Source organism: Orcinus orca, chromosome 18 (genome assembly GCF_937001465.1).
Source record: "Orcinus orca chromosome 18, mOrcOrc1.1, whole genome shotgun sequence".
In the NCBI taxonomy this organism is placed as follows: domain Eukaryota; kingdom Metazoa; phylum Chordata; class Mammalia; order Artiodactyla; family Delphinidae; genus Orcinus; species Orcinus orca.
In genome coordinates, this window is record NC_064576.1 from 11638728 (window position 1) to 11662797 (window position 24070).

At 40.5% G+C, this 24070-nt stretch overlaps 1 protein-coding gene across 2 annotated transcripts in view; it reads left to right on the forward strand.

Annotated features, from left to right (window-relative positions):
- Positions 1-24070, forward strand: part of SLC15A1 (solute carrier family 15 member 1) — a 47111-nt gene that overhangs the window by 13842 nt on the left and 9199 nt on the right. For both annotated transcript variants that reach the window (XM_012534405.3, XM_049701178.1), the window contains 14 exons: positions 927-1046; positions 3782-3881; positions 4100-4190; positions 6094-6177; positions 8676-8758; positions 11023-11109; positions 11651-11740; positions 13481-13525; positions 13680-13712; positions 13794-13882; positions 14405-14486; positions 16258-16377; positions 17432-17575; positions 18400-18449. In XM_012534405.3, coding sequence (XP_012389859.2) covers positions 927-1046; positions 3782-3881; positions 4100-4190; positions 6094-6177; positions 8676-8758; positions 11023-11109; positions 11651-11740; positions 13481-13525; positions 13680-13712; positions 13794-13882; positions 14405-14486; positions 16258-16377; positions 17432-17575; positions 18400-18449 — 1218 coding nt within the window. The remainder of the gene's footprint in view (positions 1-926; positions 1047-3781; positions 3882-4099; positions 4191-6093; positions 6178-8675; positions 8759-11022; positions 11110-11650; positions 11741-13480; positions 13526-13679; positions 13713-13793; positions 13883-14404; positions 14487-16257; positions 16378-17431; positions 17576-18399; positions 18450-24070) is intronic.

Consider the following 24070-nt stretch of genomic DNA (forward strand, 5'->3'; position numbering starts at 1 on the left):
GTTAACGAGCAAGCCAACAAGTAATGATAAGCTTTGGGGTTTCGGAGGGTGGGCTAGGGGAACGAAGAATCGGGGAACGTAAAACTCTTAGGAGAGAGTCCCAGGCCCTGTTTCTACTCATCTCATATTGTCAGAATTCAGCACAGTGCCTGGCATTCGGCAGGGTGAATGCAGGGAGCATCGGTAGGATGTTTTTCTCCTCTAAACACTTATAACATCTTTGTCGCATCTTGAAATAGTAGGAGGGATAGCGTCTGTTGTTAATGACGCGTGAGAAATTAAGGGCTGGGAGAACAAAAAAGCTCCCTCAAAACAACCCAGCTGCTGAAAGGCTCAAACTGCTGGACCACAAGCACGGGGTGCTCAACCAGTCCTGCAGGAAGAGCTCCAAGAGTGCGCTCGATGCGGGGGCAGGGGGCGGGTCATTGGGACATTTCCTTGGACTTAACACAGAAGGAAGTAAAGGCTCTTCCAGGTCAAATGCATGACACGGGCAGAGGCAGGAATATTCACTATCTCAAAATTACTCAATATAATTCAAAAATAACCAATGGACCACTCCTGCCCGAATATTGTTACCAGGTGCAAGATAAATATCTCTGACTATTTAAAGATACAGGTCATCATTTCAGTAGCTAGGTAACAATAGACACTGAGTCTTTCAAATAGTTGAAAGAAAGAACAGATCTTCTGCCTCCCCAGGTTCCCGCAGCCAAAACTTCGCTCAGTGCTTACATGCTGAGGAACAAATTCTTCAGCAGGCTCTGCCTTGCAAAGGTTTATCAGGTAATTGTCCCAGTTTGAGAAACAAGGAGAATCGTGACTGGGCTTTTGAAAGTTGGAAGCAGAGGCCTTTTCGCACTGGCGTAGGAAGTGTATGGCTCTTGTACAATTAACTTGGATTCTCTTGACCTCTTTTAACACAGGACAATTGTGTCGCTGTCCATTGTCTACACCATTGGACAAGTAGTCGTTGCAGTGAGCTCAATTAATGACCTCGTGGACTTCAACCACGATGGAAACCCTGACAATATTTCTGTGCACGTGTGAGTTGATGTTAACTGCGGCCCTACCCCATCCTCTCACTAGTTGCTTGTTTGGTGCTGTAATTTAAAAAAAAAAATTTTTTTATTGAAGCATAGTTGATTTACAATGTGTTAGTTTCTGATGTGCAGCAAAGTGACTCAGTTATACATTTATATATTCTTTTTCATATTCTTTTCCATTATGGTTTATTACAAGATATTGAATATAGTTCTCTGTGCTGTACAGTAGGACCTTGTTGTTTATCTTTTTTTTTCTTTTTTTGCGGTACACGGGCCTCTCACTGCTGTGGCCTCTCCGGTTGCGGAGCACAGGCTCCGGACACGCAGCCCCAACGGCCATGGCTCAGGGGCCCAGCTGCTCCGCGGCATATGGGGTCTTCCCGGACCGGGGCACAAACCCGCGTCCCCTGCATCGGCAGGCAGACTCTCAACCACTGCGCCACCAGGGAAGCCCTGTTTATCTATTTTATGTATAGTAGTTGGTATCTGCTGATCCCAAACTCCTAATTTATCCCTCCCCCCTTTGGTGCTCTAATTTTTAATCATTTTCCTTGAACCTTCACCATAAGTGTAAAGAAAGCTTTCCTCCCTCATCAGTGTAGAGAAAGGTGTTGAATTGACTCAGAGTTGGGTCCTCAGTATGTCACCATCCTAACAGTTGTCTGGAGTCATTGCTCACTTGAAGGCTTGGTGTCTTGGGTGCATCTCCCATGAGGCGTGGTCAGTGCACGGGATGTTTGTATTAATCTCCATCTTCCCTAGAGGGACATGAACTCCCACAGACCTTGATCCTCAGTTGCCCCAGGTTTCCTCAAGACTCTGTACCTTTGATTTTCTGTCTTGTACCACATTTCTGCTCATTTTTTGGTAATTCAGTTTCATAAATATTTTTTCTAGCCCTATGTTCTGCTTTCTTGATGAACAGTGCTATTGACAACTGCTCCTCTGTGAGATGAATTTCCCTTCATGGCAGTCTGGCCTAGCAGACAAGTTGTAAAGATTTATTTCGTTTTCTGTTCTTTTGTTTCGATTCCTCGATCTATGAGTAAACCATCTAATGGGTTGGGAAAGTATTATTGAAATTCAAATTAGTATCTGCAGTATCTGTGTTTCTGGTTTGTTAGTCAATCAGATTGCCACCCAGGCTAGGTCCCTGGATGTGAACCCATGGTGTCCCCAGAGAGCTGTGTAGGTGGAGGGGGGTGGGTATAAGCAGGGTATAATCCACAGCTCAGATTACCAGGATCTGAGTCCCACAGAGGAGCTGTAGGACCCAGGCCAACTTATCTCCTCCACACCTCAGTTTTCTAATCAACAATATCAATTAAGAACATGGAGTTCGGAGCCAGGCCGTATGGGTTCAGGTTCTGCCTGTGCCTCTGACTAGTATTGATCTTCAGCAAGATTCTTAACCTCTGTGCCCAGTTGTCCTTATTTGTAATAGTACCTGCCTGTGCGTTAATCCAGGTAGAACACCTAGAGCACTGCCTGGCAAGCAGTAGGTACTCAAGAAAGCATAGTGACTTATTTTATTTCACGGGGTTAGTATTGAAACCTGCCTACAGTCCTCACGAGAGTGCACGGTATATAAAAATATTCAACCGGCCATGTTTTTGTTGTCCTTTAAAATGCTCAGAGTGACACCGCCAAACACAAGTTGTTTTAAGAGGCAAGCAAGATGAAAGAGGTGCTTCTGCCAGTTAGTCTAGGAAGATGGGCATGATTTTTTAAAGAATTCTTTCTATGTGCAGTATCTTCCTTGACTTTATCTGTTTCATAAAATATTTTTTAGCATTTTAAAGCAATATTAGCAATCAAGAAGATATGGAATAAACACTTATAAAACCTGAAATTTGTAGTAACCTATTGTAAATCTAACAAAATGAGGGTTGGTAAATTCTGTGAGTGCTTTTCTTCAATTCAGGAGATAAAACACAGATAACTTGGAAAACACAAAAGTAAATTTAAAAAATTTAAGTTTAGGGCTTCCCTGGTGGCGCAGTGGCTGAGTGTCTGCCTGCCGATGCAGGGGACATGGGTTTGTGCCCCAGTCCGGGAAGATCCCACATGCCGCGGAGCGGCTGGGCCCATGAGCCATGGCCACTGAGCCGGCGCGTCCAGAGACTGTGCTCCACACAGGAGAGGCCACAACAGTGAGAGGCCCGTGTACCGCAAAAAAAAAAACAAAAAAAACAAAAAAAACCCAACTCTTTAATCCCTTTTATTATTATAAATAATCTCTTTTTTATTATAAAAAGTTATAGTAATAAACATTTTGCTCTGCTTTTTTCAGTCTTCTGTACTTTGTGAACAAGTTAAGATCCTACTACATAACCTGCTATTCTGCTTTGCAATTAAATCATGTTTTCTAATGTCTTTTAATGACTATTATTAGTCTGTTATGACTGTACCAGAGACAATGCTTAAAATTTCACTTACCCATTCTTTTGCTAAAAATCATAAGGCTACAAAAGAACTCCATACCTAAATCTTTGTTCCGAATTCAAGCCATTTCTTTAAATTTTCTAGATGGTAAATTATTAGATAAAAGTATGAATTTGAAGACCCTTGAGTTCAAGTTTCATTCAACTGTCAAGACTGCATTTCTTGAATTATCTTCTGATACAGGTTGAATCCCTTCTCTGTGTGCCTGGTCCTCTTAGGGAAATTAGGGGAAAGAGAGGCCAATGATTTTAAGGATCTCACATTTCAGCAATACCCATCTCTTTCCCTAGGGCACTGTCCATGGTTGGCCTGGCCCTGATAGCTCTGGGTACCGGAGGGATAAAGCCTTGTGTGTCTGCATTTGGTGGCGATCAGTTTGAAAAGGGCCAGGTGAGAGCATGCGTCACCACAGAAACCATGTAAGTGATTATAAACACCGAGGAATCAAATTCCATGGTCAAAGTGTATTCTCCATTGGAGGCTGTTCGAGTACACATGAAAGTAAGACACTGACCAAAGCTAAGTTCAAAGTCAAGTCAGATCATCGGCTACAGTTGATCCATTACTGTATAGCCAAAATCACCCTACCTTATCCTTTTTTATTACAGGAAAAACAAAGAAACAGATTTTTTTCCATCTTTTATTTGGCCATTAATGCTGGAAGTTTGCTGTCTACTATCATCACTCCCATGCTCAGAGGTAAAAAATATCTGAAGTGGACCTTGGTTTTTCTTTTTTTAATTGTGAAGAGACGTCAGGTGAAAAGGTTGAGTCCTTGTTGGTTTGTCCTGTCCCACAATTCTCCCACGATGCCTCAGCTGTCACATACATCCTAGAGGATACAGCGAAATCTGGAATGCCAGCTACTTTTCTTTCAAGATTTAACTGCTAATCTTATTTGAATCCCTTATCCCGGTGACCCCTGAAGAAGTTAAACCGTCCTTAGCATAGCAATCGATTTTTCTAACTTATTATTAATGCAAAGTCCTTACTCATGGTAAGAGATAAGACAAGAGAGGCTGTTTGGAAACCACAGCGGGTGGGCCATAGTTGACATTTTTGCCTTCAAGCTTTGCTCCCCAATGACGTTCAGCGAGCCAGGAAGAATTTAGCAGGCAAGGTTTTATTCTTTGCTTTCCCATCATCTCAGATATTTCTAAAAGAACTGCCCCCAAGGAAGAGAATGGGGCAGCGTCTGTCATCAGCTCACAGTTTTGTGCTTGTCAGCACTCCACTGAGGGTTTATGAATTTCCCATATGGAAGGGAATATTTGGGGACAAATTAGACCAAAACAGGACTATGGTGTCCACACCTCGAGTCAGAATAAACTATGAAAGAAGATAATTTGTGGAGTTTATGTATTTCTGCCTGTAGTAGCACTTTGAAGATGACACTTAAACCCCATTCCAACTTGCTTTGTATGAAAATGTACTAGCTTTTATTCTTACATTATGTTTTCTCACCCCCTAACCTCCCCCACCTCCAGGTTCTACTAGAATATGTGCTGTGCATGTTTGAATTAGAAAATGTGTAATAGGATAATTTTTAAGGGAACATCATGGCTCTCATACAGATATAACGTCAGCATGACAGAGATTTTATGTAACTTATTAGTCAATGAGGGAACTGGAAAGCTGCTACAATCAGTTCAAATAAGGATTTGACTAACAGAGATTTAGGTTCTTTACTGGATGGGGGGATTATTTTGCATTGCTGTGAATAGCAATCATTTGTACAGTAACGAACAGGAAACATTTGTATGACTATAGTTTTCTGCCTAGTTAAGTTCTTTCTCTGCAGAACTGTGAAACAGTTGGTCAAAAACAAAGACAAACCCCTTTAGGATCAGATGATTCCTGGAGGCTCCAGAACTCCATTGAAAGGACTTCCAGTAATTTCTGTTGCCCCTTCCAGAGTCTTAATTTTTTCCCTACCAACCCTAGGATTCCAGAGCTCAAGTAGATCTTCAGACAGGAGTTAGGAGACTATGGCCCACAGGCCAAATCCAGAGATCTGGACAAGACCATCCATGTGTGTATCGTCTATGGCTGCTTTCACCTACAAAGGCAGGGCTGAGTAGTTAGGACAGGTCCACAGCCTAAAAGATTTACTATCTGGCTGTTCACAAAAAAGTTTATTGACCCCTACCCTGGGTCATCTAATTGTTTGCTAATTGGCATGAATTCAGGGACATATAATCCTGATTTTCCAGGGCCCTTTGATTTTACTTTCTGAGTCCCACTTTCTTCATATTATTGTGTCTAGGTCATTTTCGTCTCTCCCAGTAAGTCAGTCCACAGAACATAAGGATTCCCACTGATTTTGGCTTAGCTGGTATCAGACGTCTATTTAGTGGCTAAGGTCAGAACCCGCCTCCATCTCCTGCTCTTTCTACTGCAAAGCCGCTTTGCTCAGCCTTGTAGTAGACATCGGTCTACTGCAATGACCGTCTACTTGCAATGACATCAGTAAGGCAAATGGATAAGTCTAGAACATTAAGTGAAAACAATATGTAAGAACCAGTTAGGGATTTACAAAACCGGGAAATAGATGAGTATTACCATTGCCATAATGAATTTTAATCTTGTCATTTCTCCCCAGTTCAAGAATGTGGAATTCACAGTAAAAAAGCTTGTTACCCATTGGCGTTTGGGGTTCCTGCTGCCCTTATGGCTGTATCTCTGAGTAAGTAGAAATCAGTTGAATTACTACAGTCCTGTGATCAGGTCAGGCCTTCATATTAATTGTTGTGACCAGTTTTTAAAAGTTCATGTAACAAATTGTAATAGTAAGTAATACAAAGAATTGCTATCCCATGTTAAACATACTCTGAGAATTCAAAGAAAGTAGAGTTGGCGTATTGTTTCAGAGAAAGTAGGATCAAAAAAGAGTCCAGAGGAAAGGGGATCAACTGAGTTGGACATTTAGAGGTTTGAAAGTATTTAGGCAGATTAAGAAGAAGGTGATAGAATCCGCTAGACTAGGTGAAACCATGGCTGAAAGCTTTTGTTCTTATCAACATGTGCGCATCTACAACTTGCCTGAAGACATGGCAACCTGGTCCAATTGTCACTTAAATATTTCCAGTGAACATCTAATTTTCCATAATGTATCATCTCTAAATGTTTCTACAAGACTGTCTTCCCTCTGGGAGGAATATATGTGTATAGTCATTTGCACATAAGTTCTTGGCATTGGCTTTTTAGGAGGTCTGAAGAGTTTTCTACAAGGGATAGTCCAGTTTAAAAGATGGTAGGTGTCTTCATTTCCTTGGGCTGCCATGACAAAATGTCACAGACTGAGTAGCTTAAACAACAGAAATTTATTAATTGTCTTACAGTTCTGGAGGCTGGAAGTCCAAGATCAATCTGTCAGCAGGGCCATGCTCCCTCTGAAGGCCCTAGGGAAGAATCTCTTCCAGGCTCCCCTGCTACCTCTGATAGTTCCCTGGCTTGTGGCAGTATAACTTCAGTCGGTCCACAGCCTTCCCCCTGTGCGTGCATCTGTGTCCAAATGTCCCCTTTTGATAAGGACACCAGTCATTTTGGAGTAGGACCCACCCTAATGACTTCTCCTTAACTTCATCATCTGCAAAGATTGGATTTCCAAATGAGGTAACATTCTGAGGTCCTGGGGACAGGGACTTCAACATCTTTTGGGGAGAACACAGTTCAATCTACAACAGAAGCAAAAGAAGGAAACAGAACCCAATAACCATCTCAAGCCTTCATAGCATCTCCTCCCTCTCAGATGAGGTAGCAGTCAGCACTATCACGTTCTCTGATTTTTTTTTTACCAGTTTTTAATAGTATTGAGTATGCCCTTTTTCATCTCTTTTGCTCATGTTGTAGTAATTTAGCTTTATCCTTACACTTAGGCGAAAGCTCAGGATTCGCCCCCTTTTTAAGATCCATTTTCTTCTGTAATTGTTTAAATATTGCCACTCTCCCCTAGAAGGCTTATATATGCCTTCCCTCCTTCAATTCTGGGTAAAGAGATAGGTTTTCAAAAACTATTGTTTTATGCCAGATGCTGTGTTAAATTGGCATCAGGTAAATTCTCTTTTCGTCCCTATGAGTCATCCTTACATCAAAGATTATGCTTTTTCTTATAATGGATTTGAGAAGAGGACAAATCCTATGCCTTACCATCCTCTCTAGAAGTTCCTATCGGCAACAATCCTATGCTTGAACAAGTTCATTAGTTAATCAGAAGCTTAAAGATTAAAATATTGGTTGACAAAAAGAGGTAAACTCAAATGGAATACTCAACTGGGTATTCCATGTCTGGATTGAGGGAAATTAGCATTGGGTGAGAATACAAGTGAACTCCTCTTCCTTTAACTGTAAAGAACATCTACAATCCAGGCACACACTTGGAGATATGCTTGAGAGTTGGCAAAACTTCATGTCTTCTTAAATTGGGGAAAACAAGTAGAAGTCAAGCAATTCGTCGATGTTTTAAAATTATTGAATTGTGATATTGGATAATCAGAAATCCCAGCATAGAGATTGTGGTTTTCAGAGTCTCTTGCAGAAAGGCTTTTTTTTCCCCCTAAATTATTTTCACAGTATTATGCATTTTATAAGAAGGTCCATGGAAGAATGGCCTCATTGAAAAAGAACTTTTTAACTTTTCATAAAACTGTAACTGCACATACAATTAATGGTAACTGTTTCTGTACCATGACCACAGAATAAATTCTGCCATATGTGATTAAGTAGAAGTTTCAACAGATTAGTTCCTATTTTTGTCTGAAGATTTTAAAAAAAGAAGAAACTTTCTCTTGCTATTGCAGCCAGAAAATTAAAGCTGTGTTCTATGTATTTGTAGAATAATGCATTAATCTGCTTTGTGAAAGCATTTATCCCTGTAAAGAGGGATAGAACTTGTGCTCAAATAGCTCTACCGAGTGTCTGCAAGCTGCCCCAAGTTCTGGGAAGGAGATAGTATTAGGCTTCAATGTTCATATATGAGAACACAATATAATATTACTCAGAAGCTGCTGTGATCGTTAGAATCAAAAGCACTCTAGAAACCGGGAGAGAGGGAGGTAAACCAACACTAATGAGTAATCCCGGTATCTCCAAAACAAGGTTGTAACTCAAATAAAAACACATATTCTAGTTCACAGATAGTTCTGTCAAACTCCCTGTTGACTTATCTTCTTTTGCCCTCCCCAGTTGTATTTGTCATTGGCAGTGGAATGTACAAGAAGGTCCAGCCCCAGGGTAATGTCATGGCTAAAGTCGCCAGGTGTATTGGGGTAAGTATTTCAGTAGTCTTCTCTCTCAATCACATTTAGTCACCCCAGAGCCTTCTACCTCCTTTAAATTAAAATTCAATGAACCTTTGACTTTCCTTTAGACATTTTATTCTTGTTCTTTCCTTTTTTGATAAATTGAAGTTTCTTATAAAACTCACCAAATGGAAAAGGACACAAACAGAACTCAAAAAGGGAGGGATGGAAATGGCTATTGAACTTATAAAATAAGATCAGTGGTGATAGAAAAGCAAATCAAAGGGACTCTTTACCTCTTAAAATGATAGACAACATCTGATGTTTGTCAGGGAGCAGTGAAACAAAAATGGAGAGGTCTGGTTTCATAGTGTATATCCAGAGTCTGAAGTGTGGAAAGTGTCAGTAATCCTACGTGCAGGAACTAAGGCCAAGAAAATAACTTTTAAAAATGAACGCAGCATCACATGAAAAGATTATCAATGTATGTAATACTTAGAAAATAATTTATGACAAAAATTGAAGTCCAGCAAGTTGCTGAAAATAGAACAGTGTTTAACTTATAGTGCATCTATGTCATACTATGCAGACATCAGGAGTCTTGTTTCCAAGACTATTTCACCAAATAGGAACATGCGGAATATGGTTTCTTCCATGTGCATCTACACGGTATGTGTCCACACAGGCACATTTTAAGGCAGGAAATCAATATTGAGTGTAGGAATTTTTAAATAATGGAGTCAAATAACTTTATTCTCAAATGTGCTACCCATTTTTTTTTAAAGGAATATCTACATTGTATAATCAGGGAGTAATGTGTCACTCATTTTTTTTAAGTGTGGGTAATCTTTTGGATGTAAAGGCAGCCTTAAGATAATTTTAGTCACTTACTTTCCCCTTTTCCTGGTGTTATTGTGTTAAACTATACATGTATACTTTATCAAAGTCAAAAATTCTCCCGCCTCGCTGCCATTCCCTTTTCCTCCTACACTTTCCTCTAACATTGGAACTATTCCCACCACAAAGCTTTTTCCAGTCTAATAGGAATGATCCAATTCCAGTGATCTCTAAGTTCTTTCTTCCCAAGTAACTGATGACTTAGCCCCAACGCCAAAAGAACAATTTCAAGCTATTTAGTCATGAAAATGATATTGTTATTTCCCAGCATCCTAAGTCACCTTGTAGCTTTGAGTTATTGCTTTTAAGTCACAAAGTCACATGCATGTCCCCAGCTGGCATCACCATCGCCTTCTCCTGCTGTTACATCACTGTGAATGTACTTTGCTTTCCTAAAGGCATCTTACAAACAAGGAATCTTGGAAGCCTCTAATTTTGTAATGGGTGGTGGTAGGTAGGTATGTTTTTTGGATCAGTGTTACCATGTTTTAAAGTATGTTCAACTATAATCTTTATTTTCTTCTACTTCTGTTTCTATGTAGTGAGTTCTCCCTCTCCTTCGTGTGACCGTAATACATTATAATAGGCCTTCACCATCCAGTATGGTAGCCACTAGCCACGTGTGGCTATCGAACACTTGAAATGTGGCAAGTGCAACTGGGGAACAGAATTTTAAATTGGATTTCACTTAAATTAATTTAAATTATGTAATTTCTTATACACGTATTTCTATGTAGTGGGTTCTCTTAAATTTCAAAACCAGTACTCAATTCAGTTATTGGACAGCTTTTAAATATGTTTGAAACAACTTAGGTGTGTAAGTCTAGTTTTTCAAGCATAAATTTTAGACAGTGTAAATACAGATCAAACATTTCTGGTAAAAATTTAGCATCCAAATTGAAATGTGGCGTAAGCGTGAAGTATACCCTAGATTTTGAAGACTTGGTATGAAAAGAGAATGTAAATTTTTTCACTAATTTTTTAACATTGAGTACATGTTAAGACCATACTTGGGGTTTGTTGGGTTAAATAAAATATATTTAAAATGAATTTCACCTGTTTCCCTTTTACTTGTTAACATGGCTACCAGAAAACTCAAATGGCAAATGTGTCATGTGTTGTATTTCTACTGAACGCTCCTCTCTAGAGAATCCGGAGAGTAAAGTAGTAAGTAACAGCGTGATTTCGTTTACCCCAGCTCAAACGCTCTCAGTTAGTGAGAGGTTTGAAATAAATGCATGTCATGCCTTTAGCATCATCATTATACTAACATCTACAATTTTATATTTTGCTTCTCTTGTAAGTCTTCCATTAAAGGGAGTTTCATTGAAATGTGTTGCACTGATAAAGGAATCAGTTCTGTTTTGAAATCTGATTGTTCTTCCTTCCTTCAGTTTGCCATCAAAAATAGGGTTAAGCATCGGAGTAAGAAATTTCCCAAGAGGGAGCATTGGCTGGACTGGGCTAACGAGAAATACGACGTAAGTGATAATTACAGCCTCAACGGCCCCAGTGATCGTAATGCGTATTATTAAATAGGCTACATGGACACAATTATCAGTCGTATCTTCATAAACTTTATTAGCATTTTAAATAAGACTCTGTGTGAGAGTGCTTATTTATATTGAAAAGACCTTGAGAAACAATGGATATAATTTATCTGGAAACAATATTACCTCTTCATAGTTATTCATGTGGAATAATCTGCCGTTAGTTATATGTCATTATGACCACATAACTTTAGTTTGAATATCGAAGGGTTAAGTGATGGTGGTGGGATTTACATTTAGTGAATTTACACTTAAATTTGAATAATTTACCTCCTAAAGATGTTTTCACTCTTATTTTCAACACCTTAGGAATTTGGGGTTTTCTAAAGAAACCTGTGATAGGGTTCTTGGAACAATTACTCACCTCCCAGCTTGTCTCTAGATGCAAATATGTCTACGCTGAAAATAGCATTGGCTGAGAGCTCTGGCACAGGTCATGTCTGATTTGTCCCCACACTCACTCCAACTGCAGGAGCAGCTCATCTCTCAAATTAAGATGGTTACAAGAGTGATGTTCCTGTATATTCCTCTCCCCATGTTCTGGGCCTTGTTTGATCAGCAGGTAATATGAAACTGTGTTTCTGTACATCTTCATTAACAAAACATTCTTTGGGCATTACCGCATGGCAAGCTGTACCTACTTAGTATTTAGCTCCTGAAAATGTTCTCTTCCAGTTCCTTTTTTACATTTCATTTATTTGGTAACTGTTCGATCACCTAGGGTTTCTTTCTTTCTTTCCCCCCTTTCTTTTTTTAATTATCTAGAGGGTTCTATCCACATTTCTGTGACAAAACAATGAAGAAAAGTAGGCGGGGTCGAGTAGAGGAGCCTTGGGAAAGACAAGTATCCAGGACTCCTGCCAGCCAAATTGAGAATTCAGAGCTTTTCTCCTGATACAGCATGTAAAAGCTGTACTGTACTGTCTTTTATGGGATACACAGAATATTTAGACTGAGAGGGACTTGATATCTTCCACGCTGAAATGGGATTCTTGGGCTAGAAGCACCATCCAGAAATGTGAAATGCCTGCCAAAGTCATTCTAATCAGAGCAGGAGCTAGAACACATCATTGACTTGTCACCCTGCTCTTTCTCCCACAGCTGGAAGATGTGTGCCTAGGAATTTTTCTAAATAGGGTTAGAAAACCCAATGCATGACGCTTAGTAGCCAAAGTGATAAGCTATCCTTTCTTTTAGAAACCGGGGTTTAAGAAGAAATTTACACACGTGTATGGTTTTATTGTACAGGAGGGATTATTAAAAGGGTAAACCATCTCTTGGAAAAAACTGAGAATAGACATTAATCTCCTTATTTGTAAGTATGAAATTTAGACCAACATCTTAAGAACAGGTTTTGCATGTTGGGCGGGAACTGGTTATTAGAATCAGGCTTGCACTAGAAATGCACTGAACACCTTTTATCTGTGTGACTTGGCGTAATCCCTTCACCCTTCTGAAAGGGTAATAACCGAGGGCAAGGCTGTGAGGATCAAAAGAGAGAATGTATAGTAAGTAATCAGTGACTGGCTTGTATTAAGAACTCAGCCGGTGGCATATTTCCTGACTTTCGATGATGTTCTCCTAGTAGAGATGATAGATTATGTTGAAAAATTCACATATCCAGTTCTCCATGGAATATATAACATATACTTGTACAGTCCTGCATCATCCTTTACTACAAAATAGGTTGAATATAAGTAGGCTGCCCAGGTTTAAATCCATCACTCTCTTGATGGAATTACATTTTAGGACAACCTAGGCTGTCAACGATAGGCTTTTTTTTTTTTCCCACATTTGCGTTATATCACCATTTTACTTCTTAAAATTTACTTTAATGACAATGATACTCCCTTCTTGTTTTTTGTTTGTTTGTTTTTGTGTTTTAACATAACAGTAGGCTCTTAACAGTAATAATGTTCCTGAAACTGTGATCCCAGTGAACATAAAATAGCCTCAGGGTGTGAAGATGCTTTCACCTTGCAGGTGATGTCAACTTCCCAGCAAACCTCAGAAATGCATTTCTGTCTCTATGAAGGAGAGCTTATCTCAAAGTAGTACTTTGTAGGCTCTCTGTGAGTGGTTGGAGTACTATTTGTTGTTAACTGAACAGCAGAAATGCAAGTTGTTTCTTCTTACCTACAATCACAGTGGAACTGGGAGAGGAGCCTGATACTGAAAAACATCTTTAAACCCCATAGCAATTCAGACCTCATTCCTGATTTGGAAAAGACTCCACACTGGCTTATAAAATGCTTAAAACCCACATTCCCAGATGACGCAGTAAACTTAACTTGTTTTTAAGGGCTCCAGGTGGACGCTGCAGGCAACAACTATGAATGGGAAAATTGTAAGTCTGGGACCTGGAGCTATTTTATGGCCCCTGGTCCCTATTCCTTTGCTTTAGCCCCTTTGCCCCCTTTTTGCTTCTCTCTCATAACATTCCAACCCCCCAACTGATCCTCTGTGCGAACTTATCAATGAGATTTTCCCCCTCTTTTTAGGGAATTATTGAAATTCAGCCAGATCAGATGCAGGTGAGAGAAAATATTTAAGTCGCTTCCAGAGCTCAGAGCCACCACTGAGGCAGTAACAGCTCCTCTCCACTTCCTCTGCAGACCGTGAACGCCATCCTGATCGTTATCCTGGTTCCCATCATGGACGCTGTGGTGTATCCTCTGATCGCAAAATGTGGCTTCAATTTCACGTAGGTGACCCTCGGGTTGGGGTTCGGACTCCATGTGTCCCAGGGCTTTGCAAATGGGCTGCACTCCCTCAGCTCCCAGAGCCTCAGCAGAAAGAACGTCTGGCTCCTCTCCCATGACACCACCTACGTGAGGGAGTTTTCAAAGAAATATTTTCGAATCAGATGTCTATGTGCTGACTTTTCTGAATATTTGCCCTTAAAATAAAAGTGCTATTAATGGCACCCTGAAAAAGCCTCTCATTAAGGCTCCCTTGTATGTGTAGATGATAGAAATAGTAACTGTGGTCCAAAGTAGTTTCTAGAATTTAAATGTCCAGATGCAGATGAGAAGCTGTAACATTTATCCTCCTTAGTCCTGGTCATGAATAAGAGACAGAGAGACGCTTGGAATCCACGTGTTTTGGAGGGGAGTTGGTTTTGTCTGGGGGAGGCGGGCGGGAGAGGAGCGCTTCCCTTGTGGGTTTACCGTCAGCTTGCTCACCTGCGGCTGGCTGAGAGCCACCCTTCTGCTTGTCCCGCCAGCTCCTTGAAGAAGATGACGGTTGGGATGTTCCTGGCTTCCATGGCTTTTGTGGCAGCTGCAATTGTGCAGGTGGAAATCGAGGTGAGCTGCTTTCTGATTCTCCAGTGGCCTTTCTTGGTGGGTCTGGTGGAGCGTCCTTCTCCAGGACTGAGAGGATGAGGGAGGCCAGGGATTTGCTGATAAACTAAGTCCTGGGGCTGTGGACGATGCGCTGCAGGGCAAAACAGTCCCTTTCAGTCAGCGCGCCCTGTGGGTTCTTGTCATTGCAAAGGACGCAGCCAGGAATAGGGCCAAAAAGGTGCACTCAATTAGGAGAAAACTTAGATGGCAGTTACACAGGGGCTTCCGTTTATAATACAGTTTTTATAAGGGGAGGGAAGTTTGTGGAACTTGTTCTTTTGCTATTTAAACTCCTAGGAGATCTGGTTAAAAGAGGTTCGGCACTCACAAAGTCCTTCAAGAATATGTAAATTGTAATGGGAAATTGTTCATGGGAAGATGCCTTTTGTATCCTAACATTCCTGATGATGGTTAGTTCCCAAGCTAATCCACACGTCTGTTGGACTCAAAATGGGACTGAACTAGATTCCTAATGCTGTTCGTCTGAGAGCAGCTCTCAGAAACAGGGTGTTAGGTAGTATGTAAGATGAGAGGTAAAATCTCTCTTCTCTCTGTCCCTCTCTCTCCCCCCTCCCCTCCCCTCCTTTTCCCACCCCTGCACCCCCACGTCTCTCTTTTTCTCTGTCTCTTTCTCTGTTTCTGTCTCTGTCCCTCTCCCTCCCTCCCTCCCTTCTCTCTCTTTAAATTTTTAAGCGTGGTAACATACGTATAACATAAAATTTGCCGTCTTAACCATTTCTACGTGTACAGCTTGGTAGCACTAGGTACATCCGTATTGTTGTGACCTCAATCTCTAGAACACTTCTCATCTTGCAGAACTGAAACCTTGTACCCATTAAACAACTCCTCATTCTACGTCCCCCCAGTCCCCCAGCCATGACCATTCTATTTCGTCTCGTTGAATTTGACTGTTCTCTGTACCTCACGTAAGGGGAGTCATACAGGATTTGTCCTTTTGTGTCTGACTTACTTCACTGAGCACGGTGTCATCAAGTTTCCTCCATGTTGTAGCACATGTCAGAATTTCCTTCCTTTTTCAGGCAGAATAATAGTCTTTCATACGGATATAGCACATTTTGTTGATCCATTTATCTGTGGATGGACATTTGGGTCATTCCACCTGTTGGCTGTGGTCAGTAATGCTGCCTTGAGCTTGGGTGTGCTCACTTTCTCTTGGACATCACTAGCTTTATGCTAGTGGGAAATGAATTGTGGGGCTAAAATAGACGTGGATTACTTCAGTGACACTGGGATTTGAGAGAAAAGGCAGAAACCCTGAGCAGGGTGAGAGGCAGGGGGCTCCCAAGCATTGGGAGGGGATATTCAGAGCACTATGTCCAGGGCTGAGGTCTGAGCTTCTAGAGTTACGAGGGAGAGCAGACCTCAGGCGCTACAACAAGATCAACCTTCATTTAGGCGACGGTTACTCTGACCCCTCAGGTATCAGGCTTCATACATCAGGCATCCTTTGACCGGGTCTGACCTGGAGGTGGCTAGGTAGGACCGAGAGCAGCCTCTTGCTGACTGCTTCCATGTTCCGCCCGAGCATCACTTTCTATGGGCGCCATGAAGTGCAGGATTGGAGGCCTCCTGGGCTTCGTGGTGGGTACGTTGTGTGCCTCAGCCAGTCCACCTTCCTCGGCCAGGGGGAAAGTGACTCCGGTGCCACGGTTAAGGTCATCTTCGGTATGCACTGAAGACCTCACTGCCAATTCTCTTTTATTTTGCTCAGAAAACTCTTCCCATCTTCCCCAAAGGAAATGAAGTCCAAATTAAAGTATTGAATATAGGAAATGATAGCATGAATATATATTTTCCTGGAAAGACAGAGACACTTAACCCGATGCATCAAGTAAGTAGAAGGAAATGCAACTTTCTTTTTCCTCTTCTGACCTGAGTTATCACAATAGGATTTGGAGAAGCCGATCTTCTTGGTTCTTGTGTAAATCCAAAGATGAGCCCAGAAGTGAAATGTCTTCATCTCTGATCTCATTTTGGCTTCACTCTGGACCAGTGTGCTCTTTAATGTGTCTGTGAATCACCTGGGGAGCTTGTTAAAATGCAGATTTGTGACCAGTGGGTCTGAAATGCTGCATTTTTACAAGCTGTCGGGTGACACTGCTGCTGCTGGTACGTGGAACCACACTTTAAATAGCAAGGTTCTGGGTCAGCGGTTCTCCACCGGAGCTATCAAAACAGCCCCCACAGGGAACACTTGGAAATCTCTAGAGACATTTCTAATGGTCACAACTGGGAGTGTGCTTTTGGCGTCTCCTATGTAGAAGCCAGAGATGCTGACATGCAGCCCCCTCAACAAAGAATTATCTGCCCCAAATGCCAACAGTGCTGAGACTGGAAAACCCTACTGTGTATGGTTGGTCATTGGTCTCGATGAGAGCTTCTCAACCTTAAGTCTGGAGAGCTTTGGCAATTCTGACGCCTGCAGCCCAACTCCAGAAATTTTGATTTAACTGGTCACATTCCCGGTCAGCCACCACTGAGAACCACTCCCTTAGATCTTGCCGAACTAATAATCGTGAAGGAGGAAAGAATGTTTGACTCCCGATGCTTGGGAAAGCCCAGTATTGATTTTCACCCAGGTTGTTGCTTTTCCTCAATGCTGTTCTTTGCCCAATGGTAGAAATAATTTCCATAGCATTTATCTTCCTAAAATGAAAGTAAAATGCTGGATGAAAATCATAATTCTTGTGGTAATGCTAAACAACTTGAGGATAGAGTCCACAGGGGTGGGCTAGGGCGGGGGCTGAGACAAACCAATGCCAGCCCCCATCAAGGCATTTTTGGATGTGTATGAACATGACCTGGGAATGCCAATAATATGCATGACAGTGTTAGTGCAGAATAAGGCTCTGGTATTAACTGTGATTCCTTTCCCCCCATTATAGACAAGTGATTTTACGACTTTCAGTGCAGACAAACTGACAAGTATAAACATTTCTTCTACTGGATCACCACCCACTCCAGTAAAAGACTTTGAGCAGGGCCATCGCCATATCCTTCTAGTCTGGGCCCCAAACAAATACCAAGTGGTAAGTAGCTGGACACCTGCAGCTGACTCTTGACTGTGCTATTGGAGACTGTGCTATTGGCCTTTTAGTGGTGTGACTTTTTTTCCTCCCCATGTAGTATTATATTAGATAATCCTCAATTCTTCCTTTTTCAAGGACACAGTCATTTGACTTCCAGTAAAGGTTTGACTGGTGGATGGGAAGGGTTAATAGTAATTTTACAAATTTTAAAAAGACCTTCTGGGCATGGTATGGTGTATGTGCACACAGGTCACACAGAGTACCTGTGTGGATTCTCAGAGACTTTTTGAGATAAAGTTTCAAAGATATCTTTAATGGCATTCATTTAAAAAATTTGCACTGAGTAATTGGGAAATTAGAGCCGTCTCTAAAAAAAGAGAGTGAATACATCAGGTAAAAGCAATAGAAATGCATAAAAATGATTTCATAACAAAATATAGGCATCTGGATATTCCATTCAGCATATAAAGAAGCTATGAAGGTGTAGTTGACCTAATGAAGGAGTTGTGCGTATTCTGTAAGGTGAATTTAAGTGAGCTTGTACAGAACTGCGATATGGAGTTAAGACTTCTTGGTAATGTGTTTAATTAGGGAACTGTTGAGTGGCTTGCCCTAAATTCTTGGAGAGCAGTGTTCTGTGGAACCACTAGAAAGCAAGCATGAAAAGTTGTAGAGGCTCATCTTAACTTCAGGTGAACCAGGGCTGAAGAATGGAGCCCAGCAAATGTAGTCATGGTGCCCTTAGCTCCTAAGATAAATGCCAACATCACTCTCCTTCTGAACTTATTCTGATGAGTTAGATTTGAAAATGTTTTCTTTCTCAGGTAAAGGATGGCCTTAACCAGAAGCCAGAAAATGGAAAAAATGGAATCAGGTATGTGTATTTCTTTAAAACTTAAGTTATATCAGCTTCTTACATAACTAATGTATACCCACAGTAAAATTCAACTATAACAAGGATATAAAATGAGAGTATGTGGTTTACCCCAAGAATGTAAGGCTGGTTCAATGTTTTTTTAAAAAATTAATTAATTTATTTATTAAATTTATTAAATTTATTTATTTTTGGCTGCACTGGGTCTTTGTTGCTGCGCGTGGGCTTTCTCTAGTTGCGGCGAGCAGGGGCTACTCTACGTTGCGGTGCGCGGGCTTCTCATTGCGGTGGCTTCTCTTGTTGCGGAGCACCAGCTCTAGGCACGCGGGCTTCAGTAGTTGTGGCACGTGGGCTCAGTAGTTGTGGCTCACGGGCTCTAGAGCGCAGGCTCAGTAGTTGTGGCTTACGGGCTTAGTTGCTCCGCGGCACGTGCGATCTTCCCGGACCAGGGCTCAAACCCGTGTCCCCTGCATTGGCAGGCGGATTCTTAACCATTGCGCCACCAAGGAAGCCCTGGTTCAATGTTTTCTAAATCATAAATAAAATCCATCATCTTAATAAACTAAAGAGGAAAAGCCACATCATCATATCAATTGATGCAGAAAAAGCATTTGATGAAATTCAGCATCCATTCATTTAACAACTCTCAGCAAACTAGGAACTGAAGGGAACTTCCTTACTCTGAAAATGTACATCTAAAAAAATCCAAGCTAACATTGTACTTAAAGGCAAAAGTCTAAATGCTCTCCCCCTAAGATCAGGAACCAGGTTAGATTGTCCACTCCACTCCTATTCACAATCCTTCTGGATGCTAGTGCCATGAGGCAAGAAAAATAAGTAAAAGCATCTAGATTGGAAAGGAAGAAATAAAACTATCCCAACTCACAGAAGACAGGATTGCATCAACAAGTCCCAAGGACTCTACAGAAAAAGCCCATAGAATCAGTAAGTGAGTCTAGAAAGGTTACAGGATACAAGGCCAACAACAAAACGAACATATTTCTATATACTAGCAATAAATGATTGGAAACTGAAATTTTTAAACTATACCTTTTACCATAGCTCAAAAAAAATGATGAAATACTAATTATAAATCTTATAAGACATATACAGGATTTGAGAACTGAAACTACAAAAGGCTGATGAGAAATCAATGAAGACCTAAATAAATGGAGAGATATGTTGGTTTCATTGATTAGAAAACTTAATATAGAAAAGATGTCAATCCTCCCCAAATTGATCTATACGTTTAGTGCATTTCCTATCTCAATCGTAGCATTGGTTTTTTGGTTTATGATTTTTCCAGTTTTATTGAGGTATAATTGACAAAATCATATATATTTAAAGTATACAACGTGATGATTTGATACATGTATACACTGTAAAATATATACCACAATCAAGTTAATTAACATATTCATCACCTCAAAGTTACCCTTTTTATATTATGAGAATTTTAAGATCCAATCTCTTAGCAAATTTCAAGTATACAATATAGTATTAATTAGTCACCATGCTGTACTTTATTTAGATCCTTAGAACTTATTCATCTTAAAACTGAAAGTCTCCCCTCACCATTCCCTCCTTCCTTGGCAACTACCACTCTATTCTCTGTTTCTATGGATTCAACTTTTTCTTTTTCGGTTCCCCATATAAGTGACACCATACAGTATTTGTCTTTCTCTATCTAGCAGATTTCACTTAGCATAATTGGTCAGTGTAATGATCCAGAAATAGACCCACCCAAGTACAGTCAACTGACTTTTGACAAAAGTACGAAGACAATTCAATGGGCTAATAAGTTTAGTCTTTTAAAAAAATGGTGTTGAAACATTTGGACACTCATATGTAAAAAGTGAATTTGTCCTAAACTTCACATTTTATACAAAATTATATAACAAATCTTATACATCATGTAGGAAAATTAACTCAAAATTGATTACAGACCTACATGTAAAATGTACTATTAAATTTTTATAGGGAAACAAAATCTTTGTGACTTGAGTTCTTAGATATGACACCAAAAGCATAATCCATAAAAGAAAAAAAATAAATTTTCTCAAAACTAAAAACATCTGTTCTATAAATCTCGCTGTTAAGAGAATGAAAAGGTAAGCTACAAGCAGGGAGAAAATATTTACAAATCACATACATATCTGACAAAGAATTTGTACCCAGAATATATAAAGTACTCTCAAAACTCAATAATAAAATAATCCAGTTAAAAAATAGAGCAGAAGATTTTAACAGACATTTCACCAAAGAAGATATACAAGTAAGCACATGAAAAAATGTTCAACATCATTGGTTATTGAGGAAATATAAATTAAAAGCACAGTGAGTTTTCATGACACACCTATTGGCTGGCTATAATTTTTTAAACTGACAATATCAAGTGCTGGTAAGGATACAGAGCAACTAGACCTCCCAATGCATTGATAATGGAAGTGCAAAATGGTACAGCCATTCTGAAAAACGGTTTGGCAATTTCTTGTCAAATTAAATAGATACTTACCATGTGAGCCAGCCATCTCACTCCTAGATATTTATCCTAGAGAAATGCAAGTTTATGCTCACATAAAACCTATACTCAAATGTTTATAGAAGCTCTGTTTATAATCACCAAAGATTGGAAGTCACCCAAATATCCTTCAGTGGGTGATGGATAAACAGACATCAGATTTTATTGCATCCATACAATGGAATATTACTCAAGAAAAAAAAGGAACGAACTACTGATTCATGCAACAATATAAAAGAAATTCAAGTGCATTATGCCATCAAAGAAGCCAATCTCAAAAAGTTATACATACTATATAATTCCATTTATATGACATTCTGGAAGTGGCAAAAAAAACCCTAAGAATGAAGAACAGATTAGTGGTTGACATGGGTAGGAGTGGAGGAAAGGTTTAACTACGCGGTAGCATGAGGGAGATTTGGGGGCAATGGAACTGGTCTGTATCCTGATTGTGATGATGTTTATATAAATCTGGACATGTGTTAAAACTCATAGAACTATATAGCAAAAAAGCCAGTTTACTATAAATACACTTTTTTAATAAGAATAAATTGGGGGAAAATGAGAGTAGGTCTCCTATTTGCCTTAACCCTTACTGCAATTCCCATTTCTTTGTGGCTACAACCGAATTTCTGATTTTAGCTTTTACTAGCTACCACTAGAACACATTAATAGAGAAATAAGTATATTATTACGGTGGTATCTACTAATTTAATGATATAAAGAAATTAATGTACTCTTCATCTCTCTTTACTGCCCATGTTTCACATTGTTAATACTTAACATTTATTTTTCCGTGTACTTCATGTGCTAGGTGGAGTCTAAAAAATAGATCAATACACAGGATTTACAATTTGACTGTATAAATATTAGTTGTAGTGTAATAAGAGTGATCAGTCTGAAAGAGAAGAGAATGTAACTTTATAAACTTGAAAATGTATCCTCAGAGGGAAATGTTCTGAATGTCAAGATTCATTGACATTCCATGAATTGTTCGGTGGTACTGCATCTTGATTGCCTTAATTTAACCAAGGCTTTCTCGCCTAGCTTTTGTTTTTTCCTGTAACTTACTTGACCTCTCATTGACAAAAGCATAAGCCTTTATCCCCAAGGTGAGCGGATCCAGGGCTCCATGTCTCTGGAAACCTTCAGCATGCTCTTTGATCTCACTGGAACCTTTGCTCTGTAACCTTGTGATGCCACTATCCTCATAGAATTTTCATCGTATGCCCAGGTTTCTGCCTTTCTTTCTTGGATCTCGTGTCATCTTTCTGGGACACCTTTCTTGTTTTGCTGTGGGATATGCTCAGTTATCTTGTCAAGAGAAGCTGTGAGGTAAATTGCAAGCCCTTGCGTGCCTGAAAATGCCTTTTTCTATTCGTACACTTCATCATAAGCTTGGATGCTATTTTCTCCCAGAACCTTGGAGGGTTTTTTTCTACTGGCATCTAGTACCTAGTTGTGCAGACAAAAAACAAAACCAACAAAAAGCGTCTGCCAGTCTTTGTAGTTGATTTCATTTTCTTCTCCCCACGCTTTTGTTATCTCCTTTCTCCTTGGTGTTCTCACAGTTCTCTGCAGTGAAAGTAAGTCTAGATGTGATTTTATTCACCTTGCCTGCACTAGGCCCTTTGAATGTTTGGTTCCTTGCCTCGTTTTCTTTGTTCCCTTCTGTATTCGTTTGCTAGGGCTGCCATAACAAAGTGCCACAGACTGGGAGGCTTAAACAAAAAGAAAATGACTTCCTCACCGTTCTGGAGGCTGGACGTCTGAGGTCAAGGTGTCGGCAGGGCTGGTTTCCTCTGAGGTCTCTCTCCTTGGCTTGTAGATGCCGTCTTCTCCCTCTGTCTTCACATGGTCATCCCTCTGTGTGTGCCTGTGTCTTAATCTCCTCTTCTTATAAGGACACCAGTCATCTTGGATTAAGGCCCACCCTCATGACTTCATTTTACCTCTTTAAAGACCTTGTCTCCAAATACAGTCCCATTCCAAGATATTGGGGGGTTAGGACTTGCGCATATGAATTGGGAAGTGGGGAACACGATTCAGCCCCTAATACCTTTTCCAGCTTCTGGATTGTTGTTCTGTCCCTCACACACGCACATACACACAACTGCCTTAGCAGACCTGGAAGGAAGTACACTGATAACGGTCACCTGGCCCTTTCCTGACCTTTGTACTTGATTCTGAGCTGGCAGCACCTCTGGGATTTCCTTTGTGCCTCAGAGTGTTGTTTTGTGCCTCAGAATCCATTGCTTTGATTTTGTCAAAAATGTCTCCCGGGCTTCCCTGGTGGCGCAGTGGTTGAGAGCCCGCCTGCCGATGCAGGGGACGCGGGTTCGTGCCCCGGTCCGGGAAGATCCCACGTGCCGCGGAGCAGCTGGGCCCGTGAGGCATGGCCGCTGAGCCTGCGCGTCCGGAGCCTGTGCTCCGCAACGGGAGAGGCCACAACAGTGAGAGGCCCGCGTACCGCAAAAAAAAAAAAAAAAAAAAAAAGTCTCCTAACTTTAGAAACTTTGGACAATTTAGATTGTGGTATCCTTTCTTGTTCTGGTGCTGTTAAAGCGTCGTTCTTCTCCTCCTCTTCCTCTCCTCCCCCTCTTCCTTCCCCTCCCCCTCTTCCTTCCCCTCCCCTTTTCCCCCTTCCTCACTCCTCTCCCTCTCCCTCTCCTCCTTCATTGTCTTTGATGAGATCTTACAAAAGAAGGATACATGAGGTCACCAACACTTAACTCCACCAATCCATCCATGTGGTAAAAGATAAACCAGAAACTTTTTTCTTTTTATTGGCAACAACAAATTCTTAATGGATCAAAGGTTTTATTATTTATTATTTCAGTAATGCCCAGGTGACACATTTTAAAAAAAGGGAAGTTCTGAAAAACTAGCGTCAGAAACAAACTGATAATTAGAACAACTTCAAAAATTTCAGGAAGTCAGACTTCTGAGTAATATATGAACTAAAGGAATAGTATATAGAATCTTAAGCAAAATGGAATCCTCTTAATTATGTGGTATCAGGAAGCTGCAGGACTTAACAGACTACAGTCTTTTAAATAAATGGCAAGGTACTTCATTCAAAAAGTGGTCGAGAGTTTGA